Raw genomic sequence first — 14473 nt, 5'->3', positions numbered from 1 at the left:
TAGCACATAAATGTCAGCTATCTTCATATTCTGCCTTCGCCGGTTCAAGTGATCTAATAATTCATAAGTGGAAACACAGGCGTACGTTTTTCCAGTTTCCCGAAGGGCTCTTCCTCTTGATATTCCATGCGGTTGTAAAATTAAATTTGGTTTTCTTCAGTGCAACATTTACATCGCGCAAAATGAGCACCGCAGATTTTATGCTGTGGTTCGTTTTAATACAAAACACCGTTTCAAACAATACCTACATGCAAGCATGAACTCATGCTGAAATTAACGACCACTATTCCTTCGTCGGCTTCAATATCTGCTGGTTTTTATGAGGGTTGTGTCAAGAAAAGAAACGAGCCCTCAGGATTCCCTTCCTTCATTCATTCATAGCGAGGGCCTCGTTCCGGAACACTTGATGCCTTCAGGAAGTACGCGAGAGCTTATTGGCCAGCTGTCCGCCGGTTAAATGTTCACGTGCTACGTTACGCCATCTGGCAAAAAGGAAAGGTATTGCACGCTTGTTGTCATGGCTACGATCGGCACCGACATTCCCAGGTTTCTTGCACATGAACACCCGATAAGTGGACAACCGGACGACCGCCGCCGTGGCACAGTTGGCAAGAAAATGGGGCGCTTAATCCGAAGGTTGCAGGTTCGCTCCCTGCCAGCGGCAAGTTGTCTTTTGGTCCAATATTCTTTCTCCACATCTACATCCCAACTAACACAATACACTTAAAACAGTGCAATTAACGTCCCCTATACTTCCCTTGGCTTCATTAACTGTGGGATTTCATTAACGTTGTGCCAAACAAAGAAACGATCCCTGAAAATTGAAAATGTTTTACGCTTTCCGAAGCGAGAACCATGAGGCATGGTGGATGCTGAGGGACGTAAGACATCAGGCAAAGTAGCAACAATGACTACAATTGCTGCGTCTGTTCCCTAATGTAATTACACAACTGCACGTGCTTCACGTGCTTTTGCAAGCAACTGCCTTCTTGCATTCCCACACTATCTTGTAATCAGGAGTATATGTAAGCATAAATATCAAGGGGCAAGTAGATTGTTTGGAGATTATACTGGCCATAATGTTGGGCATGTTCGCAAGGGCAGACACCGCGAAAGTACGTCACACGACACTGTGTACTCCTGTATATGAACGCAATCGATTCGTGTCACTGAGCGAGAAAAAGTTTGGGATTTGCCTAACGTATGCAGCCGATGCGGTCACGACGCGACAGCGAGCTCTTTCGCCGCACGCACCGTGGCCCATCTCTCGAAGAACACGGCAACTCGCGCCGCTAAACCCGTTCACCTGCCCACCGCTGGCATTCAAAATGGCACACGCTGGGCGCTGGCACTCAGAAGAGCAAGTGTGTGGTGCCCTATCTGGCTGTGTAACATTGTCATTGTGACAGGTAAATAAGGGTTCAGCGTGGAAGCTTGGGTAGTAGTGTGTATAATATCTGGTGTTTAAAGTCCCAAACCCCCGACATTATTATGAGGGACGCCGTAGTGGAGGGCTCCGGAAATTGCTACCACATGGGGTTCTTTTACGTGCACCTAAATCGAAGTACACGGGCCTGAAACATTTTCGCCTCTATCGGAAATGCGGCCGCAGAGGCCTTGAGTACGAGTGAGAACAAACACTAAAAAAAATGCAGTGGCTTAGCTCGGCTATGCCAGCATACACGTAGCGTTAGCAAAGGTTCGGGTGATTATTCTTAGCTTTCCAGATTGTATAGGATTTTTAGCCTTCTTCTGTTCATTCTTCGCGCGCTGAACCGCTAATTGCCAGGCAACTACTTCGGGACCCGATGAGATAAGCTTCTCGGCTCTTCTGCGCCGTTGAGCAGCATTTGCGCTCTCTTTCTCCATGGCGTTAGCCACCTGCAAACGCCAGTCAGAGGGGCTATCAAGCGGTTCCAGCGCAGTGTCAGACGGCGACTGCACAGCAAAGGCGAATAGTTGCGCGCGCGCCGGTGCCAGTGTGTCTGCCATGGCTACGACGTCACTCCTCTCGAATGCGCAGACCAGCAGCGGCGAGCCGCGCGCGGTGGTGGCGGAGTCTGTGCGCGCACCGGCGCCAGTGTGTCTGCCGCGGCTACGACGCCACTCCTCCCCAACGCGCAGACCAGCAGCGGCGAGTCGCGCGTGGCGGTGGCGGAGAGCGCGTGAGATGCTGGTTCCGGTGAGCCAGCTGAGTGACATCACTGATCCTCGCGCATGCGCAGCACGGCTCATGAGGATCCACGCGAAATCGGCTCCGGCTAGGCAAGTGTAGCTAACGCTACAAAACTCTGAAGCAATATATAATATAACTTGTTTCGGCCACTGTCAGGATGTTATGCGGTCCTGTAAGAAGGGGTGACTGCCACAGACCACTATTTTTTAAGCTTTTGGGCTGATTGTCTGTATGTCTTGTGGAAGACGCCCGTATGACCTCGATTGAGTTCCTGGATAAGGGCGCTCGGATTTGGCTCAAGTACTCTAGAAGGCAGACGACAGCCGGAACTAAGATTATTTCACGATTATTAACGTCTCATGTACTTCCCCTGGCTTCGTTATCTGTTGATTTCATATGGGTGCATCTAAAGAAAAAAAAATGTTGCACTGGCTTAGCACGGCTATGCGAGGATAACGTAGCGTTAGCAAAGGCTCAGCTAATTATTCTTAGTTTTCCTGATTTTCTAGAATTAGCTTTATTATCATGCTTACTGCTGCTCCAATCACACACACACGGTATACGTATTATGTGGCACATGCATATTTTTTTTTGCCAAGCAACTACTGCAGGATCCAATGAGTTAAGCTTCTCCGCTCTTCTGCGCCGTTGAGCAACCTTTCCGCTGTGCTTCTCCATGGCTATACCACAATGGAAAAGGCAGTCATATGCGCTATCAAGCGTCTCCAGTGCAGTGTCAGGCGGCGACTGCACAGCGAAGGCGAATAGCTGCGCGCGCGCCGGCGCCAATACGTCTGCCACGGCTGCGACGTCACTCCTCTGGAAAGCGCAGACCAGCGGCGGAGTGTGAGGGAAGTGCCGGCTCCGGTGCGTGACATCACTGATCCTTGCGCATGCGCAGCACGGCTCTTGAGGAGGCACGCAAAACTAGCGCGGCTACGCCAGTGCAGCTAACGCTACAAAACGCCAGGCCTGCGCTGAAGGCGCAGCACAGTCACAACGAAAGCTGGAAGAGCGGCATTTCTAGAGCCCGTTATAAACTCTCTTCGGGCTACTAATACAAGTACACTAGCAACGTAACCACTACGTCACAAATCATAATTTTTCTGAAGTTGGGAAGCACCCACCACGACATTATTCGTCATTCTGCGGAGAAGCGACGTACCATCTGTAAGGCATTATGTGAACTTTCTTGATGCGACGGCTGATGACGATGAAGAATTATGGCTGAGCCTTTTGTAATGGGTTGGAAGCTTTAAAGGACCCACTAGTTACGTAATTCGCATTGTGTGACGCCCGGTCGTTATTGAATTCTCCTACCACGCTTTATAACATACGTCAACGTGGGGAAGGAGAGAGGGAGAGAGGGAATTAACTTTATTGGGATCTTGAGGAAATGGATCATTAGCCTTATTGGCTTCCATGGCAACCAATAGAAGTGCACTTGCGGGGAACACACTGCGTTATATATAATCATAATTTTTGTGATGTAGGCAAGCAGCCTCTATGCAATTTTTCGTCGTTCTGCGGAGAACTGTGGTATCCGCTAAACAATTGTAAGGCATTATGTGCACTTTGTTGATGCTGTGGCTGATGACGACGAAAGATGACGAAGCAGAATTATGGGGGAGCCCTTTGTAATGGGTTGGAAGCATTCAACAGCCCACTCGTTGTGCAATTCCCATTGTGTGACGCCTGGTTACAGCATTCGCGTTGTGTGACGCTTGGTTGTTATTTTACTCTTCTACCACGCTACATTGCATATGTTAATGTTGTTCTATCCCGACATGAAGCCTTTATAGGCTCTTTTTCAAAGCAGTTTGAAGCACCGGCATGGCTCTGAGGTAGAATACTGGGCTCCCACGCGGAGGGCGCAGGTTCGAACCTCGTTCCATCCTGAAAATTTCTTTCTTATTTCGCTTTTTTTTTATTTCGAGCGATAGCGGTTACGGACACCGGCGGCGGCGGCCAACTACGGCGCCAAAAACGGCTCTTGTTGTTATATAATAACAGCTTTCGCTGTAATAAAACCGCGCTGCCTGGCAGATCCCCTGCTTGCATTCATTTAGTAGCTTGTGCAGAGGTTGGTAATCAGTAACCAATGCATTGCGAAATAAACAGGGCTGAGGTGTTTCAAGCCAGGCTATCGATACGTTTGTTTGTACATCTTTTCCCCCACAGTTTCAATCGGTTGGCTACAATTTTTACTTTGAGTTGTATGAGCTACATGCTGCATGAGCCTGCGTGCGTTCGTACTTACCAGGCATAAGCTGGGCCTTGGGGAACGTCTCCTGAAATATGCGATCCAGTGCCGCCATATACTCATCCGGTGTCAGGGGCAGGCCGAGGGAGTCAATGGTCGTGCGCGCCGCATCAGCTTCCGGCGTTCCCATCACCCGCTTCTTGAGCTCCCATGTAAACTTTTTGCCGTAGCGCGAAGCCACGGTCTCCGCCGCACGAGTGTACAAGTTCTCCGTGTCTTCAGGTGGTGCCCAGAGCGGTGAGTGAATGTAGAGAAATGAACACAGCGTTAACATTTTGGTAGCGTGGTTATTGGTGGTAATTTTTAGCCTTCTCAGAATTCATGCCTTTAGACGTCACCAAAATGCTTAAGTGCCAACGAAATAAGCGCTCAGAATGCACAGAAGAGCAAGCGTGTAGTGCACCTAAGTTGCCGCGAAGTGCCCACAAAGGTTGAGGTCCCTGCTAGTAGCTCCAGCTTGTGCTTACAAGCACCTCGCTGGCTATTTAGAACCGACTGCACATGACTCCTCTCTGTTTTAGGACTCTTCGTCGGTAACTCGTCATTTGGAATTCAGAGCCTTCCTCGCAGTGCTTGGCTTAGGTCAACAGAATGCGTTGGCGCGCTATTTGGTGAGAATACATATTGCTTTTTCAGCGAAAAAAACGACACCACAAGAAAGAAGACGGAACACGGCGCTACTCTCAACTGACATGGTTTATTGCGCAGTTGTAGAGCGCAGTTCTCAGCTTAGGTGTGTGAGCTATGGCCATAATTATCAAGGCCGTAAATAACATAAAATACTTTATTGACACATCATGGTCATAACTAGCACACACATACAGACACACACCCGTGACGTCAACAATTCATCCCATTTGTCTCCCCTCGCCGCCGTTACTTCCACTCGTAAATCCGGCGTCTTCTCACAGATCGCCTTACTGTGGCAACAACGGACAATGTCATCCTGGCAACACACCTTGAACCTTAAACTTTCATTGCTTGCATGAACAGTCTCAACTGTATTAACGGAGCAAATCTTTCTATGTAACCATGACAACCTCTGGGAGTTTACAATTGCCTGACGAATCACTGGGCGCAAATATGTTGAATCAGTCCCTACGAGCGCAGTTGTAGAGATTCGTTGCACGCTAACTCTGAGCGGTTTTTCTCTTCTTTCGTTATGAAGACCGCTCTGAAAGCTAGACAGAAGCTGCGGTCATGTCCTTGAGAATTTCATCTTTTCTACTCCGTGAACGCGTTCGCACACTAGCGGTATGACGGTGACGAGCGCAACGCTGGCACGTAGAGGCACCCCGTGTCGCCCACGGTAACTACGACGCTCAAAAAGCGCCAGGTGCCAAAGTCTGGCAGAGCTATGTGAGTACCTTGTGCGCACCGGCTGTGTCCTGTGCCATCTTGAACAAGCAATAATAGCTAAATGAAGGGAGCCTATTTTCAAATTAATTGATTCATCTAATCCACAATAGATGTCTGCCAAATGTCGTGTCATCGAGGTGCTTAAATTAGACAAAGCGTTCAATTGCAAGCGTACAGGTAGCTTCGAGGGCTGGGCAAAATCGTGATAGCATATTAGAGATTATTTTGAGCATCTGCATTTCTGTATAGAGATACATTTGAAAATGTATTTGTATCTCAATAGTGAAACACATTTATGATGCATCATATATCGCGATGCTGGGGGGGTATGGGTATTTCGTTACTTTTTTTTTGTCGCAAAATGAGGTGACTTGTTTCCAAGGGTGAAAGGGAGACTTGTTTTTTTTTTTTTTTTTTTGCGCTAAGCCAAGCATAGGCACGCCGCCGGTCGGCTACACAGGGAGGCCGGCGAAGGGACCCGAGAAGAGATATCACCATGCTGCTGCTGCAGGACTTTCCGTTCATAAAGGCGGTATTTATTCTTTCTAACACGAACTTGTGCTCGTCTCCAGCTGTAGAGAGACATTTGTCGTTCGCGAATCCTGCGTTGAGGCCGAAAAGACGCTGTCTAGAACTCAACCTACTTGAGGAGCTGGTGTTGCTTAAGTGCACTTAACGCAAGAACTTTCTCAGCAAAATGATGTGTAAAATAAATATGTACCTTTTTTTGGTAATTCAGTGCTGTTCGTTAGTAATTCAACCGATATTCATGACTTCTAAGTTTCAGTGCGCCGCAACTATGTTCACAATACTATGCTGCTATTAAATTATTTTTATGCGGACCATCAGTATGCCCGAAATGAAGAGCATTCCTGTATCTGTATTCCGGGATACTTTTTTCTTGTGTTTTCAAAACTATCTCCGAAATATCCCGTTACGTCAAAGACGAATGTATCTCAGTATCTATATTTTAGGCTGTCAGCGCATGTATTTCGACATCTGTTCCCGAATACTTTTCTAAGGTTGTCTGCCTAGCCCTGGCGGCTTCTGAAGAAAACTTGGATGGCACTTAGGCTTCGCCTTTAAGAGTGCAACGCAATAACATTCCCAGACGCTCTTTACATCGCCTTCTCATTCGCTTGCGTTTCATTGTCATTCGTTTGCTTGTCGATGGACACCTCAACCATGCTGTAACTGAAGGAATTAACTGCGTGCGTGACGTTGGCTGTAGTAAACTCTCAAGAGCGCCCACTGCGATTACAGTTGCGAGGCACGCTCTACGCGTCAGTCTCTCACGTCCACCTACGTAGATGCACGCATTGGTGATTATGAGATTGATGATGTGATCATGATGATGAAATATAACTCAGACCTTTTGAATGTGTTGGCAGCTTTGAACCAGCCACTCGTTCACTGGTAAACTACTCCTCTGCGGTGCATTATTTCATCTGGCAACGTTACTCCTTGCCCGACATGACGGCGCTATGGGGTATTCTTCCAACGCAGTTTCAAGCAATGGCGTAGCTCCATGGTAGAGTTCTTGAATGCCATGCACAATACCTTGGTTCCACTTCAGCTTAAACCTCGATTCTTATTCATTCGATGGCAATTGTTTCTGATCGACAACGCCGATTTCGCGCTCGCGACCAATGGCGCTGATTCCGACACCGTATTTTCTCCCGCACGAGCTCATTACCGCTATTCCACTAACGAAAACATACATAGATAAGTACGGCCGCGGCCGGCTCTGTACGAGATAAGTGACCGACATAGGCACGTATAGCCGCGTGCCGCCTCACTTGAACATAGGAGAAAACAAAACGTTCAGTAGATCAAAGTAGATCGAGACCGGATGTGCTTCAGGTATTTACTTTTTCGGTGTTTCTGAAGTGAGAAACATGTATATTGTTACTTATGGAGCTCGATACTAACCGTTGATGTAGTCGGGGGTCTGCCCATAAGACCGGAGCCAGCCAAAGTCCCGGGGAGATGTCGAGAAGAGGAGCCGGTGCGGTTGACAGGAATGTTTATTTACATTATATACAGGTTCAAGGTAGCGTGCTACTTCAATGTTTCTGGTAGCATGCCTCGAGCGTCTCTGCGCTCGTGTTTTAAAGTCAACGTCTTTCCAGGATCCCTTGCTGGGCAAACAATGGAACCCAGGATCGTCCAATCAAAATGTGCTCTTCAGCTCCGCCCTCGATATGGGAGGGTGAAACACCGCCTTCTTCCCAACCCAGGGAAAGCGGAAGAGGCACGCCCAGTTCGTACCATGGCGAGGGAGAAAACACTGCACAAACACTGCACCAGGCACATGACACAGCGCAGCGCGAAGATGTTGGGTTCTACGTAGAAATCAATTCCGTAATCCGTTGCAATGAGGAGTCAACGGCGCCAGGCAGACCACGACTTGTGGAAACAGCGGTATTAGGCACCACGGAGAGCGTGGGAAATGCATCTCCAGTCTGTTCTCAGTCGCTTGGCTCATTATCCGCGGCACTCCGACGAACAGAGACGTACCGAGATAACCACCCTTTTTAAGCCGTTTTGACTGTAAACAGCCTTTCATAGGTCGCCGGTCGGTCGGGCAAGTTCCAAGGGTTCTACGAGGAGAGGCGGCTGCGCCGCAAAATTCCAAGTACGGCTTGCTTTGTTGTCGCTTTTGGTTCACCTCTGGGAGCGCTGTCCAGCAACCGTCTCACGTCTAAGCGGCGCCATGTCAGGGAGGTCAATCACAACAGCCCGTCCACCGGCACAGCAGGTCTCGAAGGGAATGCTGCACAAAAGCACTCCGCAGAGACCGTAGGCTTCCTCCTTTGAATTCGTTGACGTAGGCGGAACCCCATTTTGGACCTGGACAAAGGCTTGCAAGCGCCGGAAATGAACCAAGCAAAACCCGAGGAACAACAAACGGAGAGCCCTCAACTGACCTCGAGAAATGCCAGGTTATATTCTCAGATAAAAATTCCCTCAAAATTTACCGTCGTGCCTTTTTTCGTGAAAATAATGAATCAGATGATAAAGCCAAGAAGCACACACCTACTATGTGCGAAGAAAATCAACTGCCTAACGTTTGGTATAATTTCTCAGATAAAGTCACAGCCTTTAAAGCACTCAGCTGCTACGGACGACACGAAAACGAAAGGGAGGGATTTATGAAAAGAGTAATAGATGCAAGATATAAAAGAAGGACACAGAGTGCAAGGGCGTAAAACTGATTTGGCATTACACTGGAAAGCCACGGCTGAGCCCATCAGCGTTGCCATTATCGCGCCCTTTTTTGTACCTTACATCAAAGGCGTGTTCCTGCAGTGCAAGGCTCCAGCGAAGCAACCTGCCGTTCTTTGCAGACATGTTACGCAGCCAGGTCAATGGGCAATGGTCAGTTTCTATGAGGAACCGCGACCCTGCCAAATAGCACTGCAGTTTTTGCACAGCCCATACTAAACAGGGGCATTCCTTCTCCGATGTGCTGTACGCTCGCTCACGCTCCGTTACCTTTCGGCTCACGAATAATACCGGATGCTCTTCATCATTATCGCTCTTCTGACTGAGCACTGCACCCATCCCCCGGTCACTTGCGTCACACTGCAGAATGAACGGGCGTTCGTAGACTGGAGCTCTTAAGAGCGGTTTGTCGATCAGCGCTTGTTTGAGCGTGACGAACGACTTTTCTTTTTCCTCATTCCACGCTACCCTCACCGGCTTATTCTTTCGCAGACTGTCGGTGAGAGGGCTAGCGATCTCGGAAAAGTTGCGGATGTAGTGCTGGTAATAGCCAGCTAACCCTAAGAACGAACGAACGTCAGTGTTAGTTAGGGGCCTTGGATACTCTGAAATCGCTGCTACTTTTATCTCAGGGGGACGCCTGTATCCGCAGCCAACATGTCCCAAGTAACTGACCTCAGCTTTACCTAGCTGGCATTTTTCGCCCTTGAGAGTTAAACTGGCAGCTCGCAATCGTCCGAGAACGTCCCTGAGGTGACTCAGGTGTTCCGCCCAGCTGTGAGAAAATACAGCTATGTCGTCTAAATAGGGAAGAGCGTAAGCCTGCGTGCCTTCCAAGACTCGGTCCATAAGTCGGGAGAAACAGAACGGTGCGTTTTTCAAGCCGAATGTAAGGACAAGAGGTCGAAACGTACCCATGGGTGAAGTAAACGCGGCGTATCGACTAGCTCGCTCGGTCAACGGCACCTGTCAGTAGCCCCTAGTAAAGTCCAGTGTAGAAACATATTCCGCACTGCTAATTGTTTCCACTCGTTCCTCCAGATTAGGGATTGGGTAATTCTGATCGCGCGTAATGGCGTTTAGACGGCGATAGTCAATGCAAGGTCTTGGGTTTTTCCCTTGAGCCTCTACCAGTATGAGCGGCGACGCATACTCACTGTCTGACAAAACAATCAATCCCTATTCCAACATGCGTTGCAGCTCGCTTTCTAAAATTTCTCTTTGTCTAGGGGAAACTCGGTACGGTCTGCATTGGACTGGCTCATTCGACGTCAGCTCAATATCATGCTCGATCAAGGTAGTCTTTCCCGGCCGGTTGGCGAAACATTCCTCAAATTGCCATAGAAGCTCTTTAAGCTGACTCTGCTGACCTGCGTTAAGATCAGAGTCATGCGTTATCTTTTCTAAGAGCTTGTCAAGAGGAACTGCAGATGGGGGAGTCGGGTGCCCAAACTCAGTTTCCACTTCCTCGGGCACGTTTAGAACGAGCTGAACTATAGCTTCGCGCCTTCTATAAGGCTTCATCAAGTTCGTGTGATATATTCTCAACTCCTTGCGCCTGCCAGGTAGCCTAACCACATAGCTTGTGTCTGACAGCTTTGTTACAACTTCAGCTGGTCCTTCCCACAGAACGTCTAGTTTGTTCTTTCGTGAAGCTGTTAATAGAAGTACCTTGTCCCCTCACGAAAGAACCGTTTTCTCGCATTTCTGTCATAGTACAACTTTGCTTTGCTCTGCGCGGCTTTCATGTTTGCCTCCACCAGTTCTTGACAGGATTGCAGACGCTGCAGTAGTTCCAGTACGTACTGGACCACTGTTGGGTTCTCTTCATGCCCTTCCCATGCCTCACGCACCATCTGAAGGGGTGAACGAAGCGACCTCCCGTAGACAAGTTCCGCAGGGCTGAACCCTGTGGTTTCATGAGGTACTGACCTCAAGGCAAACATAGTGGCTGGCAAACAGGCCTCCCAATCCTTCTTTTGTTCGTAGCACAGTGCTCGCAACACTCTTTTTAAGACGGCGCATGTCATGCTTCAACACTATTGCTCTGCGGATGCCTTACGGAACTGTGTATGATGTTAATGCCACATCTCTCTAGGAAAGTAGTCGTAAGAGCACTTGTCAAAACACTTCCCTGGTCACTTTGCAACTCGGCTGGGAAGCCTATTCGGGAAAACACTGAAAGCAAAGCCTCGACTACTTCGACTGAATTGACCTCTTTCAGCGGTATGGCCTCCGGAAACTTTGTGGCAGGACAGAGCATCGCTAATATATACTTGTAGCCTGAACTAGTTGTGGGAAGGGATCCTACTACATCAACCACCAAGCGCCTGAATGGTTCGGGTATTACAGGCACCAGTTTCATAGGGGCTTTTCGAGTTGCGGCTTCCCAATCCTCCGACACGCTTCACATGTTTCAACATAATTCTTAACGTCCCGGAAGCACCCGGGCCAGTAAAATTCCCTTAGTAGCCTATCTTTAGTCTTCTTTACTCCCAAATGGCAGGCCCAGCCTTTGCCGTGGGACAAGTTGAGAATTTGGTCTCTATACTTCGAGGGAAGAACTAGCTGGTCATACTGAACCCCTTTCTTATCTTTGTACTGACGGTACAAAACCCCTCTACGTCGTTGGAAGCTAACGTTTTTCTTCGCCACCCCCTTCTCGAGTAGTTCACTTAAGCTCCGAAGCGAGGAGTCACTTTCCTGTTCCGCAACTATTTGGTCTCTATCCACTTTTAAGAGATCTAAAAAAACCTTCCGAATGCGGCAATACCAAGGCACTTTCTTGTTGCTCTGCAATTATTGTTTCCCGAGACTGTAAGACTTCGTCACCCTCACACTGATCGCGACATTCAACTTGCGCATCACTTGAGCTTTCTTCTCCCTGAATCTCGTTGCGCTTCATCTCAGCTGCGATCTCTCGAGCTTTCGAACGCGTCAGAGCTAGTACTGTATAGTCACTGAAACAGAGGCCCTTTTTTCTCAAAAGCATATCAGACCGCTTTGAAAAAAGGTAGGGATAATGCTTCGGTAGGTTCTGTGACACGGCGGCCTCCGTCACGAGCAGTCCGAAGGGTCCCTCAACCTCGACGCGTGCTATCGGCAGGCATACACTGTTTTCCTCGACTACTTGCCGGATCCACGCGCGCTCGCCAGTGAAATTTTCAGGTTTTTCATAGGAGGGATGTACAATGTCCATAGTTGCGGCAGAGTCGCGCAGTACCTGACATGGCTTTCCGTTGACTGCTAGCTCGTAGAGGTAGGGATTTAATAGCTCTAAGCTATCATCGCTGCTGTCCGAGAAAGAGAAAACAGCTTTGGGCTTTCGGCAGCCTGTTGAGACGTGACCAGGCTCATTGCACCTGTAACAAACGATTGGCCTTTTAGCTTCAAACGCCCTCTCCTTCTTTTTGTCGTTTTTCAAGCCACTTGCGGCGGTTTCAGTCTCGGCAGCTGCCCCTTTCTGTGGCTCTCCCTTCACGGTTTCAGTGCCCCTACTTTGAAAGGGTTGCTTCCTGTCGTCTCTGCGAAATTGTGAGAAAGGCTTACTGCGCGCTCTTTCGGACTCACGACGTGCAGTGAACTCATCCGCTAACTCTGCAGCCCGTTCCATGTCCCCATCGCCTATTCTGTCCTGTACCCACAGGCGCATTTCGGGGCCTAGTGAACTGTAGAACTGTTCCAGGCATATAACCTCAACTACCCTGTCGTGGTTTCCAAAAGCGTTCTCCCCCTTCAGCCACTGAACTAAGTCAGCATTGAGGTTGTAGCTGAATTCCTGAAACGACTCATTCGATCTCTTAGCTGCTTCCCGAAAACGGCGGCGGAAGGCGTCGGCGGAAAGACAGTGTTTCTTCAACAAGGCGGTTTTTACTTTATCGTAGTCACCGGAATCCTCTTTCTTTAGCCTCGCAATTATCGCGGCCGCTTCGCAAGGGAGAACACTCAGAAGCCTGTGCGGCCAACTGTCACGTAGAAATTCATGGCTTTCACAGAGCCTTTCAAAATTTACTAGAAACAGGCCCATGCCGTCATTGACCTTATAAGGTTCCATGAGATCTTTCATTTTTTCGGCTTCAGGTCTCCCGTTATTCGAGTTATTGGTTGCCTGTGACTCTTGCAAAGCTAAACGCCTTGATTCATTTTTCCTGTCCTCCTCGGCCTCTTTTTGCCTTTTTTCCACAACTTCCCAACACTCCTCAATCTCATCATCCTCCGCACCACATTGCTCAATTGCCCTGATCAGCTGCGGCTTTCTCTCTCCTCTCTCCACCTCGATTCCCAGCTCTTCACACAGTAGCAAGAGGTCTGGTTTCTTTAGCTTCTTTACCAATTCCATGGTCTCTACGAGTTAGGACTTTCTTTCTTGTCGTAATGTTAGGTTGCGAATCAGCGAAGCCTACACATACGTTAAAGTTACTGCCGGTTTATAATATGAAAGATAAAATTTGGTGAATAGCTGTGACGTATGGTACCGGTACAACGAACCCTATACGCACAGAAAATTACACACTGTTTTAGAAAACTTCAAAAGCTAAACCTGGCAAAACTCAAAGAAAGTCAAGCACTCACCATATCGTTGAGGCCCGAGTCAAGCATGGGACATCCCGTCGCTGCCAACCAGTTGATGTAGTCGGGGGTCTTCCCATGAGACCGGAGCCAGCCAAAGTCCCGGGGAGATGTCGAGTAGAGGAGCCGGTGCGGCTGACAGGAGTGTTTATTTACATTATATACAGGTTCAATGTAGCGTGCTACTTCAATGTTTCTGGTAGCATGCCTCGAGCGTCTCTGCGCTCGTGTTTTAAAGTCCACGTCTTCCCAGGATCCCTTGCGGGGGAAGCAATGGAACCCAGCTTTGTCCAATCAAAATGTGCTCTTCACCTCCGCCCTCGATATGGGAGAGTGAAACACCGCCTTCTTCCCAACCCAGGGAAAGCGGGAGAGGCGCGCCCTGTTCGTACCATGGCGAGAAAGAAAACACTGCACAAACACTGCACCAGGCGCATGACACAGCGCAGCGCGAAGATGTTGGGTTCTACGTAGAAATCAATTCCGTAATCCGTTGCAACGAGGAGTCAACGGCGCCAGGCAGACCACGACTTATGGAAACAGCGGCATTAGGCACCACGGAGAACGTGGGAAATGCATCCCCAGACTGTTCTCAGTCGCTTGGCTCATTGTCCGCGGCACTCCGACGAACAGAGACGTACCGAGATATCTAAGCCGTTTTGACTGTAAACAGCCTTTCATAGGTCGCCAGTCAGTCGGGCAAGTTCCAAGGGTTCTACGAGGAGAGGCGGCTGCGTCGCGAAATTCCAAGTACGGCTTGCTTTGTTGTCGCTTTTGGTTCACCTCTAAGAGCGCTGTCCAGCAACCGTCTCACGTCTAAGCGGCGCCATGTCAGGGAGGTCGATCACAACACCGTATAAACATGGCTCCGTGTTTTC

At 48.9% G+C, this 14473-nt stretch overlaps 1 protein-coding gene across 1 annotated transcript in view; it reads right to left on the bottom strand.

Annotated features, from left to right (window-relative positions):
- Nucleotides 1-14473, bottom strand: part of LOC119399321 (uncharacterized) — a 53391-nt gene that overhangs the window by 18448 nt on the left and 20470 nt on the right. Inside the window, exons 4-9 of the mRNA XM_049417340.1 lie at nucleotides 10397-10450; nucleotides 9501-9586; nucleotides 9297-9386; nucleotides 9085-9218; nucleotides 7731-7939; nucleotides 4437-4655 (exon numbers count right to left, since the gene is read on the bottom strand). Coding sequence (XP_049273297.1) covers nucleotides 4437-4655; nucleotides 7731-7939; nucleotides 9085-9218; nucleotides 9297-9386; nucleotides 9501-9586; nucleotides 10397-10450 — 792 coding nt within the window. The remainder of the gene's footprint in view (nucleotides 1-4436; nucleotides 4656-7730; nucleotides 7940-9084; nucleotides 9219-9296; nucleotides 9387-9500; nucleotides 9587-10396; nucleotides 10451-14473) is intronic.

Source organism: Rhipicephalus sanguineus, chromosome 7 (assembly GCF_013339695.2).
Source record: "Rhipicephalus sanguineus isolate Rsan-2018 chromosome 7, BIME_Rsan_1.4, whole genome shotgun sequence".
Lineage (NCBI taxonomy): Eukaryota > Metazoa > Arthropoda > Arachnida > Ixodida > Ixodidae > Rhipicephalus > Rhipicephalus sanguineus.
This window is presented reverse-complemented; position numbering and strand designations above follow the sequence as displayed.